We start from the raw sequence: 12,845 nt of genomic DNA, 5'->3' as shown, positions 1-12,845 counted from the left end.
GCATGTGGCTGTGACAGTAAGCACTTTGTGTACTTGGATTTATATTTGAAAGTGAATATATGTAGGTGTGCATGTTCAAAGTACAGCATGTATTTACACCAAAACCAGTGAATGATCAGTATTACAAGGTCATTAGACTATCCCTGTTGTTACCACTGTTGGTGCTCATACATGTATTTATTAATTATGTGCCATAATGGTTTAGAGAGACATGAAAAGACTTTACACAATGTAGTTGAGGTTGCATAAGGTCAAACAGACTGTGAGGTTGATGCAGCCGTGTGTACTGTGGAGGGATACTGCCCTCTAGTGGGCAGAGTGTTCTATTATATGATTAAGACACAGGCCGAGAATGCATCCATCCATCCACCCATTATTTATCCCGCTTATCCTACTTCCTACTATCCCACATGAATTAAAAAGAGACTGTCGAAGAAAGGAACGGAAATGGAAAAAGAAAGGTTTACAAGTATTTTATGATATCTGGAGAGAAGCATTATAAAAGGCAGTTAAAGACGCAAGAGCCTCATTTTATTCGAACCTTATTTTAGCCGATCATTCTAACCCCAGAATTTTATTTAAAGTTTTAGAATCCTCTACCACCCCCTCCCCCTGTCATCTTACTGATGCTTCTCAGCAGCTGTGTGGGAAGTTCTTAATTTCTTTTACAAACAAAGTGAAGGACATAAGACAACAAATCACCCAGCCGGACCATATTTAACGTGCCAGTAGGGACATTTGTAGTTTCCTTGTCCTTTTTATCTGAAATCTTATCACACATGAAATCACCTACACAATTATCAATTATTAGGCAGGTGAGTATTTTGTCCATATCGTCATTTTTATGTATACTTTCCAACTCCAAGCTGAATAAACTTGAATGCCTATTGGATTTAAGCATACTAGGTGCATTTGTGTAATGAGGGAGGGTGTGGCCTTAGGAGATCAACACCCTATATCAGGTGTGCACAATTATTAGGCAGCTTCTTTTCCTCAGGCAAAATGGGCCAGAAAAGAGATCTAACAGACTCTGAAAAGTCAAAAACTATGAAACATCTTTTAGAAGGATGCAGCACTCTTGAAATTGCCAAGATAATAGGACTTGACCACAGAACCATCAAACGTTTTGTTGCAAATAGCCAAAAGGGTCGCAAGAAACGTGTTGAGAGAAAAAGACGCAAATTAACTGCCAAAGATTTGAGAAGAATCAAACGTGAAGCTACCAGGAACCCGTTATCCTCCAGTGCTGTCATATTCAAGAACTGCAACCTACCTGGAGTGTCCAGAAGTACAAGGTGTTCAGTGCTCAGAGACATGCCCAAGGTAAGAAAGGCTGAAACCCGACCACCACTGAACAAGCCAAAACCTCACTTTCACTTCCTTAAATATTCAGGTTTGAGGTTTATTAACATTTTGGATTGACCAAGAGCACTGTTGTTGTTAAATAATAAAACTAATCCTCAGAAGTGCAACTTGCCTAATAATTGTGCATGCCGTGTACGTGCAGCCTTGATTTTATTCCAACCAAGTTTCTCAAGAGGTTTTTTAACACTGTTTAACACCCAGTATTTTATCGATAATCAACAGCTCCTTTGAGGAAGGCGCATTCCCATCTGTTTTTAAACATGCTGTGGTCCAACCTCTTTTAAAGAAACCCAACCTTGATCCCACTGATTTTAACAATTTTAGGCCAATTTCTAAACTGCCATTTTTATTAAAAGTTTTAGAAAAAGTGGTTTCAACCCAACTTTTATCTTTTATGTCTTTTAACAACCACTTTGAGAAATTTCAATCTGGTTTTAGAGCTCAGCACAGTACAGAAACGGCCCTCAAGGTAACCAATGACCTACTTTTAGCAGCCGACAGGGGGGAGGGCACAATTTAAATCCTTTTAGATTTAAGTGCTGCTTTTGAACCCGTGGATCATGCCATTTTAATTGATCATCTTAAAAATTGGGTTGGTATCAGGGACACTGCATTTGGTTGGTTTTATTCTTACCTTTTAGAACAAACCTTTGCGGTCACAATAGGTAAATACTCGTCTTCTGCCACTACAATTGCCTGTGGTGTACGGCAAGGTTCAGTTTTAGGCCCAATTTTATTTTCAATTCACATGCTGCCACTTGGCCAAATAATCCAGCGCCACAATGTCTCCTTTCATTGCTATGCAGACGACACACAGATATACCTTCCACTGAGACCTGGGGACCCTAGAAGCCTAGCTGCTATCAAAGACTTTCTCAGTGACATAAGCTGTTGGATGGCTGAGAACTTTCTCCAATTAAATAACTCCAAAACAGAATAATACTCATCAATCCACTTAACTCCACCCTCCATCTCCATAGCGGCCTTGGCGCCCTATCTGATAATGTAAAGCTTACTGCCAGAAACCTTGGCGTAATATTCGACAGTGACCTAACCTTTGACCCACATATAAAGAAAGTTGTACAATCCTGCTTCCACCAATTACGCACAATCTCAAAAACGAAAGCAATAATTGCCCAACCGGACCTTGAAAAAATAATCCACGCTCTCATCTTCTCCAGACTGGATTACTGCAACTCCCTCCTCTCTGGAATCAGCCAGAAACCCCTCTCTCACCTCCAACTAGTCCAGATTGCAGCAGCTAGGCTTCTTACAGATATTATATTATACAGATGACATCACATCACCCCAGTCCTGGCTTGTCTACATTGGCTTGCAGTTACTTTTAGAATTGATTTTAAGATTTTACTGATCACTTCTAAAGCACGCAGGGGCTGGCTCCAAGCTATATCACAGAGTTGTTGACACCATATGAGCCAGCCCGCAGCCTTAGATCCTCATGTGGGGGCCTTCTGGTCCTTCCAAAGTCGAGGCTTAAAACGAAAGGTGATCGTGCCTTTGCCGTCAGGGCTCCTCGGCTTTGGAACGACCTGCCTGAGGAGATGAGGCTCGCAAAATCGGTGACATCTTTTAAATCTCTTCTTAAAACTCACTTTTATAGACTCACTTTTATGTGATGTCCTCTTCTTATTGGCTCTTATTTATCTTTTTAAAATATTATCTCACCTTATTCTTACTTTTCCATCCTTTATTGCTTTTATTGATCCTTTATCTCCTTTACTGCGTTTATTGCTTTAATCTCTTCTGTTGCTTTACTGATATAGCCTTTACTGGTTTCTATCTCTCCTATTGCTTTTACAGCTTTTATTTCTTTTTCAGTTATTTCCTTTCTTTTATCTCTCTTAGTTATTTTATTTTATTTACTCTTTCTACTTCTTCCTGCTTCGTCCCCTTGGTCTTGGTTGTGTGGGTTCTCCTGTTGTCTATTGGGTATTGGGTTTTGTGCTTTGCTTATTTTTTGAATTGCTGGTTTTGTGTGAGTTGCTGGTTTTGTGCTTTGCTTGTTTTGTGATTTGCTGGTTTTCTGCTTGTTCTCTGCTTTACTTTGCTTGCTTGGTTGTCAAAGCACTTTGTAAACTCTTGTTTTTAAAGGTGCTTCATAAATAAAGTTATTATTATTATTATCATTATTATTATTATTAATAATATTATTATTATTATTATTATTATCATTATTATTATTATCCTGTTCAGGGTCCCAGCTGTCTTTGGGCAAGAGGCAGGGCACACTCTGGACAGGCCACCAGTCAAAAGACAGAGAATTGTTACTGGAAAATAGAAACAAATTACAAAATGAAAAAAAGTAGGCACAATTGAGGAAAATTAAGCTAATTAAACCCACTTTCTGTAATTGGTAACAATACAGCTATAATTTTGTGTTATTCAAATCAAACAAATTAAACAAGCCAATCATCTTTTAGATAGATATCTTTTAGATAGACAAAAATGGCAGAAGAGGAGGTCCAGAGGTCACTCTGTGTGTTAACATACATCCTGAGTTTGTATCTCTTGTAAGTTCTTGTCATTACATTATTCTTTTAGCCCATTGGGTCAGTGGACTCTGAGGACCTTCAGGTACACTCACCTTAATATTTGATCATAAATGTATCCAAAAGCTCAGGTTTGAGATTAAATACATATATTTTAATTATGCAAAAATAATTAAATTCCGTTGTTTGGTATCAACTAAAAAACACGAAAAAGAAACACAGAAGTGATTCATCTATACATCTGACAGACAAGCTATGTAAGGGAGTGTGGACATAATAATCCTATACCAAATAACCACCAGAGGGCAGTGTTGAACCGTAAAACAGATGCTAGGTGGGATTTAGCCAGTAGAGCGCCCCCTTGTGTTTGGTCTGAGACATTTTAACAAGGCATGAGCTGGGTGTGTTAGTCAAGGCAGAGAAGGATGTAGGTGGTGGTACACTCAATAGCAGCAGTCATTTGGAAACACAGACAGCACCTAAAGAATAAGTTTGTTCAATTGAGATAATTTACATACTTTCTGTACATGGTTCACTTAAAATGCTCATGCTGATTGATTCTATATAGGAAATATAGAGCTGTCATTGTGACTCATGCAACTCTTTCCCATTTTTATTGACCCTGCCAACTCTCGTTATCAAATTTTTTTGCAGGCACGTTCTGTTTATACACCTCCCCTCATATTTTACCACCAGGCCTGTTTCTCCCTGCTAACATACTTTACTTCCAGCCGTTGGAGTTCATGTAATATGGAGATAAATGAGGGACGATATGAGGTCAGCTGTGGAAGCCTTTCTGTGACAGTCCTATGGCATGTTGACTCTTAAAACAAGCCGTTATCACGATGACATGCCGTTCCTGTTGCCACAACAATACCGCAAGTTATCCATCATCAGAGCATTCCAGTCCACATATGTGTCTCAGACATTTGGCACGCCTGATTTCTTGCGACCAAACACGACCACTCACTGTCTGTCAATGTAAAATAGGCAGGTTAGAGCTGGTGCTGGAGACTTTTTTTTTGAACATGTCTTGTCAAATGTGCTATAAAGAGCTGCGGTTAGTTGAAGCCTTCTGTCATCTTCAGGTCTCCCCCCCCCCCCCCCCCCCCCTATTTCCATCATACATGTCTGAAAACAAAGACAAGCAGTGCCTACATTCCCTCATTAATGGGAATAATAGAATAAGTATTAAATAAATAAACCTGGGATGGACCCAGCAATAACCTTTACACTGTTCCCTGCAAACATTTTTCACAAATCCTTCTGCACATACATGAAAACATGCAGTCGCACGTTTATGTTCATTTATCAATGTGGGAAACCTTCCGCGCCTGATTCTCAAACAGCGTGGCGGGAATGCAGCCCTGCTGCTGACTCTTGGTCGGCCTTATCTGGCCCTGCATAATCTCCCCGAGGTGTTTGGGTTCTCAACAAACACACGTACACATGTGCAGTGCAAAAACATACCAGAACTTACACACGGGAGAACATAAATAGAAAGAGAGAATTAGTCTGTGGAGGTTTATATTACGCAAACAGAGAGTGGAGATAAATCTCTTGAATGTGCATAACAAAGGCAGGAACATGCATACATCTGTGGTTACGTGTGAAGGCTCTGGTTGATCTCTAGTTCCCGGAGAGCACATGAAGTGTTCACGGTCCACCAGAGAAGAAATGAGTGTGTGTGCGCAACGTCTTGTCTGTGGGATCTCGCAGTCAAGTTAACACTTGTTTCTGCTGTCACACTGTACGCGTGTGGAAAGTACCCGTCCTTGAGTTATGTAAATATACATTTTATAGATCATTATAATTAGTGTTTAGCTTGAACGCAAAACACACAGAATGTTACACCTGCGAACAGCAAGTTTTGTAAGGTGATTTCACACATTAAGGGGTTACATTAGCTCCCACTTTGACCATTAGACCCCCAAGTTTTTGCCGCGTGATTGCCCCCCTCCTCATGGAGTCTGCCAAGACCAGGCCAGCTGTGGTACAACGGTCCCCATTGTCTTCTGCTATTTGAAACTGTTATGTAAGAAACAACGAGTGAGATCACCATCTACCGCGGGAGTTGATACCCCACTGCCTCAGCTCCTGGTCTCAGTCGTAGACTTACTGGTAGTGAAGTAAAGGCAGAAGGAAAGAGGTGCATGTGACGTTCAGGGGTTAAATCCAGAGTTGGCGAAAAACAAACTGATTACGAGGGATTTAAAGTGTTCTGTGTTGTGGTCCACCCATGATTACATAACGCTCAGGACACAGTTCACTTTATTTTAATACATTTAATAGTGCACTTTGATTAACCTGTACAGAAATAATATTAATAAAAAAGATAAAACATTTGTTCATTTCTGTAACACGAAGCTTAACATTTACAATAAAATAACATAAACTGGTATGATACAAAACAAACATATATCTGAGGTATAAATATATTTGTTTTAAATTAACTGTCACTGTCATGCGTTATTATTTGGCAGAAACACAGTTAAAAGGTTTATGATAATGAACAATGGCTTAGTGAATTAATCAGCTCGACACGAGTCCTCAGACTGAAGCGTGAGTGTTACGCACGAAGGTCAACTTTTGTTATGAGGACCTTTAACTTCTTTTTAAAAACACTGATACGACAGCACGGAGAAAGAAGCTTACACAAAGATAGTTTTTTTTTTTTTCCTTCCTTTTGAAATCACACAAACATTCAATCTGCCCTCTCCTTTACAGTAAAACCTGTAAGATCTCCACCTTTATAAAAGGACCATTGTTTCTCTGTTTACTTCTCATCTTTTAAAGGACTAGCTGGAGGTTTCTGTTCATTCTTTCTCTGGTCTTGTGTACATAAAAACCAATATTCTTTACATGTATACAAGTGATGAACGGCCTACAGCAATAAAAAGGTGACAACACTAGCTGTATTTTTTTTTTTACTACTGAGGCTCAATGTAGAACGTCTTTCAGCTACTCCCAATTTTGGTCCATCATTAAACATCTGTTGGTCTTAAACTCCAAAGTTGTTGCTGTGATCCTGTCTCTAACAAAGCTCTTAATTATTGGCCGTTAGCTTTATGCTAGTCGCTAATTTTGCTTGTTCCTCTTCAAAGACAAAACCCACGTCCGCTCAAACTAACCACACGTTGTTGCTAACTGGATTCCTTTCTAAGACGCGTCTTCTCTTTTAGGTGAGCCAGCCACCGTTTCTCATCTGTCTCTGCCTTCCTCTACTGCAACACTAAAACCTTCTGCGCCATCAGCCGCCTGTCATCTCCCTATATCCTGTCTATTGTCTCCATTCAGTCAGCACATTCACATCTTTCTGCACCAATGGACTTATCAATCAGCTAACCGTAATATTATCTACGAGAATATTCCTCCTGTGCTTTGCTGTTACAGAAAAATCGAACAGAGGTAACACAACACCGACACAAACCGTTACTGTGTAAGCAGAATACTGTATGTACACATTATGCTGCCACTGGAAACCAGTGTGAGGAGTATGTATTTATTAACCGTTGCTTTGAGCGCACGCACACGCTCGTTGAATCCTCCCGCGCTTCTCAGAAGCAGTAGCACCCTTTTGGATAAAAATCACGTCCTGTATCGGTGACATCACGTCCTTTTTGGCCCAGATAAATATTTGTGTGACGTGAAGCAGCACACTGAGAGCCCCAACAGAACATTTCTTTAAACGGTAACATCGTCTGTTGTGGCAAAATCAGAGCAATAGAAGTCCTTCAATCCAGGATTTGTCCTTTTATATGAGAGCATAAAGAGGCTTTGTGCCCTTCTACCTCTCTGCCTGGATGGGGTAAATGAGTGATTTCAAGTCCTCCATAGGATCCAAATAATGGTCAAATGGTCCAAGAAGCTGTCGGGTCTGTTGTTACCCAATTTGCCTTCTTATTTATCCAGGGACACGGTGAATGAGTCACGTATCCGTGCCACCTCTGCAGCACACAAGTGTCCATACAGTTTATTGTACCACTCTGGGAAACGACCCCTGAAAAGCAGAACAGACACAAGACGTTAGCTCGTTGTGCAGTCACTTTAAAAACCACTTACTCTAATCCCCACTTTGTCTTTTGTCCTCACCTGCAGTCGATCCTGGAAATATGTGTCAGTCTGGATTTGTTGGCTCCACAGGGCTCGATGTAGTAGCGTGAGGTGAGGACGTTTGCCCGAACACCTACGACAGGTGCGCCTTCGTGGTCCACGGATGTACACACCAGTGCGCACGCTCCCTTTGGCAGGTCTGTGGCCCATGTTCTGGTGACGAGAGAAAAGAGTGTGCGTTATAAAACAACATCAAATCAGATTAGAAAAAGATAAAGCGAAATTAACAGGGTGGAAGAGATGTCTACCTGAGCACCAGGTGGTCTCTGGTTGGATGTGGAGCCATGGTGTTCCTGACATACTGGTACACCTCCGTCCGCTCATCCAGGGTCTCCACCACGCGGCTCTCGAGCAGGTCCTCGTCCCAGTGGCCCTGCTCCCGCAGCACCCGCGTCAGAACCTCGTCGGGACTCGCAGGCAACTCCACGGTCACCTTCCAGAGCCGCAGAGGGAAGCAGTCATGAACCTGGAGAAACAGACGGAAAAACACAAATATTTATTATTTTGGCACTTTTTATGTCTTTATATGAGAGCTGAAAGCAGAGATGACAAGAAATGAGAGGAGAGAGAAATTGGGAATAACATGCAACAAATGAATGTGAAGCTGTCTCATCATCTTCTTTATTTCGCTCTCTTGATGTGGAAGTTGGCAGCAGGGGCCAATGTGCAGAACATATAAGATTCCAAGCGTCTCATGCGAGCGTTTCAAATGGATTTGTAATCTTATTAATCATATTTACAGAAATTAGAAATCCAGCTTTAATTCACAACAGCCAGTCTGTTGCAAAACCTCCAAATGCCCTTCAGTCAAGTCAGCTGCTCGGTTCGTTCTGCCATCAGATGATAAAGAGCACACACTCCACGCCTTGTGACTCTCAAACTGGAGGAAAGATAACCTCATACACAGGGCCCTTTGCACACTAGACTCCGGAAATGTAGGCCTGGGATAATGGTGAGGTTGTGTATGTTTGTGTGTGTATGTCATTCTGATGTCATTCTGGGAGAGATTCCAGTGCTGGGATGGGAACGAGAAGCCAAGGGCCAGGCCAGTTTCACACGGATGCGTTTCTATACAGGAAACCCTAAGTGCTGGTTTTCCACGAGATATTTAGAGGAGCAGGAGAGAGTTCGGACGACAGGAAACAGACACAGAGCATGCTTGGTAAAATGTGGCTTGTTTAGAAACTAAAGACTGATTGATTAACTGTTTTCACCCTTGATTAAACTTCTGTGGTGGATATTTTCACTGTATTCAGCCTGTGCAGCAAACAAAAACACTGAAAGCCGCCAGATGGACTGAACAGACGAAAGCTTCTCCTGATGAATAAACACGTTTTCTTACCTTCCTACAGGCCAGCTCGGCGTGCTCGGGCGTAGAGCAGCTGTCATATCCTTTAAACTTGTCCTTGGCCTCCTTGAGGAGGGCGTCCAGGCTGTCTCGCAGGTAGGTCCTGTAGCCTTCCTGTCCGGCTTCTGCGCCCGCCAGCTCCTCCAGGCGCCGTGGCAGCAGCGCCTGCTCCACGTACGAGTTCCTGCAGCGATTCATCTCCTCTGGGATCTGCGCGGAAAGAAGAAGAAGAACGAAGGTCAATTTTTTACTTCTCCACTGCAGGTAGGATGTATGATGGATAAATGTTTATTGGACACTCTAATCTAGTCTTCTAATTATAATTAAGAGCAATAGGGTTGCATAACAGCTACAGATGGAGCATCCTATTTTCATCTCCCTGTTGTCACAGCCCATTATAACGCTCTATCTGTCTCCATTTACTTTCAATCTTACGGGTTTAATTGAACTCATAACTCTATTACCGTCTAAGAAAAGCCTTTTTATTAGATAATAAAAGGCCTGATGTAAATTACTGTCAGTTCTTTCATAAGCCATATTCCTTTTATGACCCTGAACCGAGATGTAATCATGAGAAAATAATTAAGGAGCTTATTGAGTTTCCTTGTTGTGTGACGTGACTATGACAGGAAGCCAGGAAGCGCTCCCTCAATCGAATCATACTTTGAACAGTGATGACCCACAGTGTGCAGCCTATTAGCTTCCACTGGAGCAAAGTCAGAGCTTTCGGATAAATGGGATTGGAATTGGATTAGTAATAGTGTAGTTTGATTATTTCCTGTTTATCCAGTCAAGTGCTCACACAGAACAAGGCCGGATGAGGCGACTTTTAATGGACTTTATTGCTCAATACTTGAGTTCAGTTTAAACAGACAGAAACATTCGGTTTAGTCAAATTCTGCACAACAGAAGGACAGTTTACTTTACGTGATCATAACACTGTTTGAGCAGGTGGCTGCATGAATTGGATCAAGGAGGTATGTAACTGGGATGATGTTTGTTTGCAGGACAAACACATGGAAACAAGGTGTTTGGCGATGACATGGTACAGTGAGCCAGAGGTGACAAGCACACCTTCATCCCTCTGAATTGGCGGTCTGCCACACAGATCTGCGCGTATCTTTGTGTGTGCTGACTTAACCTAAGCGCACATTTAGCTTCAGTGTTGGTAAGTACTGACCCGGAAGAGCTTCCTGCACTCTTGGATCATGTGTGCCAGCCCGTGAGTGGCAGCCAGGTTCTCATTAAGGTCTCTCTGGTCCGGCTTTCCCAGTGTCGTCTTCCTGTTCATCACCCTGTGAAACAAGTAGACGCGACAAGGTTAGTAACAGCATCCATTATCGAGCGATACACAGAGAGGCTGAAGGGGTTGATGGGAAAAAAGAAAGAACGAGTTAAACCCGATGAACCCTCTTCTTCCAAATCTGGAACCATTTTTTTCTAATTCGGGACGATGTTTATGTAACCTCTCTATTTCCTCTGTCTCTGTCCCTTCCTCCTCCCATAAGCTCTTCCTTTTCCTCATCTGTCCTCCCTCTACAGTATCCTGCTCTTTTGTGTCATTAGCCTGACCCTTTCCTGTTTTCAGAATGTACAGAATACAACACGTTATGCAAGCTGCCTTTACGATAACTGTGTCAACGACAGCGATGATATACAGCGGTGCGGAGGCACACACCTCGGGGAGGAGCTCTCCTTGCGCCGCAGAGTGTTGAGGTGAAAGAGGGAGGGCGCCAGACAGACAGCCAGGTTGGTGGGAGTCATCTGGTTCTCGGACACGCTGGCCGTGACGTCGCTTAGCAGACAGAGCAGCGTTCGAAGGGCTTCGCGGTTCTCGTCGGGCAGAAGCAGCACGGCGGCACGCACGGCCTGCAGGCGGAGCTCTTTGGGCATATCTGCAGAGGAAGAGGGAGAAAACGATTAATATTATATATAAAAATTGACTGTCCTGCTTCATCATGTGATCTTTTTGTGTTCACTGTATGTATAATGTTTTCCTTCGCCTGCCAGGAATGAGCTACGTGTGTTACATAAGTCGATGTGTGTGTACACGTACGCTTCATACTTCACACACGACTGGTTTTGTTTCACCTTATATAAACAGCTCCTAATGCAGCAATCATAAAGGAGCACCACTCGACAGGATGTCCATAAGTCACAGAGGGATTAACCAACACTGTATCACATATATCACCTCAGTCCACAGGTATTTCCTGCACTTATCTTGTTTGTGTTACAGTTTCACAATTTCTCGCTCCACTACAGGCAAGCATCTGCAGCTCTAAAACAATACGCTTTATGCAACCCTCTTACAGACGTGTGAAGATAAGGCACGTGTGAAGATAAGGCACGTGTGAAGATAAGGCACGTGTGATAGCACGTGGATCCTGTTTAGAACTTGTGTCTGTATTCTTACACTGATAAATCTGCAGGAAGGTCTCAGACAGTTTGCTGGTGAGCAGGGGTTCTGGTAAATCTCTGAAGTACTGCTTCAGCATGTCTGCGACGTCATATGCCGATTGGCTCTCGTAGCTGACGCCGCCCCCGTCTGCGCCGCTCGCCTCGTTCATCTGACGGAGAGCATGGATGCGAGATTTGACTCCTGATTTCCGGAAAAGACCAACCTGGACAGGACACAGAGAAAAAGAGTTACATCAGAGAGAGCTTTAATTCCTTTATTAGTCTCAGTTTGATCTTATCAGTAAGACATTATTACAGACAGTTATTTGCCCAAAGCACACACAGAAAACATCCTTTAAAGCAGCAGGTTGTTTTCATTAAAAACATTTTGGACTTATCCCCAAATCCAGAGCTTACAGTCAATATGGTTACATCACAACAGATCCTGTTGACTGTATTTACAAGAAGCTCCGTAACACCCGGTGGGCATTTTTCTGAATACTTCATGTTGTGTAGGACCTCATCAGTGTCCTTGTAAGGCTGCATGAAAGGGCAAAGCTTGGGAGGAAAAGAGAAAAGGTCCGCCGGCTTGCCCAGCCTGAATATTTTCCATGAGCTTTCACCACTCTGAGACAGAGGCGCCTTGTCCTGCTTTAACACGAACACCATCGCCGCATTCTCCCTTTTGCCGTCCATTAATAGCTATTTTCTGTTTTTCCATTATGAATGTGCACACACGCTCCGAGATAAATCTTTCATCTCATGTCTTCATGTCTCTGGATTCAGGGGACCTGACAGCTGCACACTTTGACTGTCTCCAGGCCTTCTTGCTTCAGCGAGTGTGTGACAGGGAGAAGAGAAAAAAGGGGGACAGAGAGAATCTGCACACACGCTCACTAGGCGGGTATCAGGTTTTTTTCCGATTCGCTGCTTCGTCTTACGTAACATCCAGAGAAAAACATCAGGGATGAATATCTGACTGATTGCAGATGTCCTTACATTCAGAAGTTATGTAACTTCAGCACCTTAAAGAAAGTTTTTCTCTCGTAGCTTTGAAACTGAAAACACTAATTAAATCTAAATGACAGAGTGGCAGGGGTTTAGTCATC

The 12,845-nt window shown here is 42.5% G+C and overlaps 1 protein-coding gene across 2 annotated transcripts in view; it reads right to left on the bottom strand.

The window, feature by feature from the left end:
- Positions 1–6,164: 6,164 nt before the first annotated feature.
- The window catches only part of dlc1 (DLC1 Rho GTPase activating protein), a 73,341-nt gene continuing 66,660 nt past the window's right edge, over positions 6,165–12,845 (bottom strand). For both annotated transcript variants that reach the window (XM_069665332.1, XM_069665333.1), the window contains 7 exons: positions 11,753–11,960; positions 11,015–11,231; positions 10,517–10,631; positions 9,331–9,546; positions 8,237–8,454; positions 7,968–8,141; positions 6,165–7,875 (listed from right to left, as the gene is read on the bottom strand). In XM_069665332.1, the coding sequence (XP_069521433.1) occupies positions 7,776–7,875; positions 7,968–8,141; positions 8,237–8,454; positions 9,331–9,546; positions 10,517–10,631; positions 11,015–11,231; positions 11,753–11,960 (1,248 nt within the window). In that variant the 3' untranslated portion in view covers positions 6,165–7,775. The remainder of the gene's footprint in view (positions 7,876–7,967; positions 8,142–8,236; positions 8,455–9,330; positions 9,547–10,516; positions 10,632–11,014; positions 11,232–11,752; positions 11,961–12,845) is intronic.

The sequence above is a fragment of the Semicossyphus pulcher genome, unplaced genomic scaffold, assembly GCF_022749685.1.
Source record: "Semicossyphus pulcher isolate SPU_LCO1_2020_fin unplaced genomic scaffold, fSemPul1.0.p SCAF_17, whole genome shotgun sequence".
Lineage (NCBI taxonomy): Eukaryota > Metazoa > Chordata > Actinopteri > Labriformes > Labridae > Semicossyphus > Semicossyphus pulcher.
This window is presented reverse-complemented; position numbering and strand designations above follow the sequence as displayed.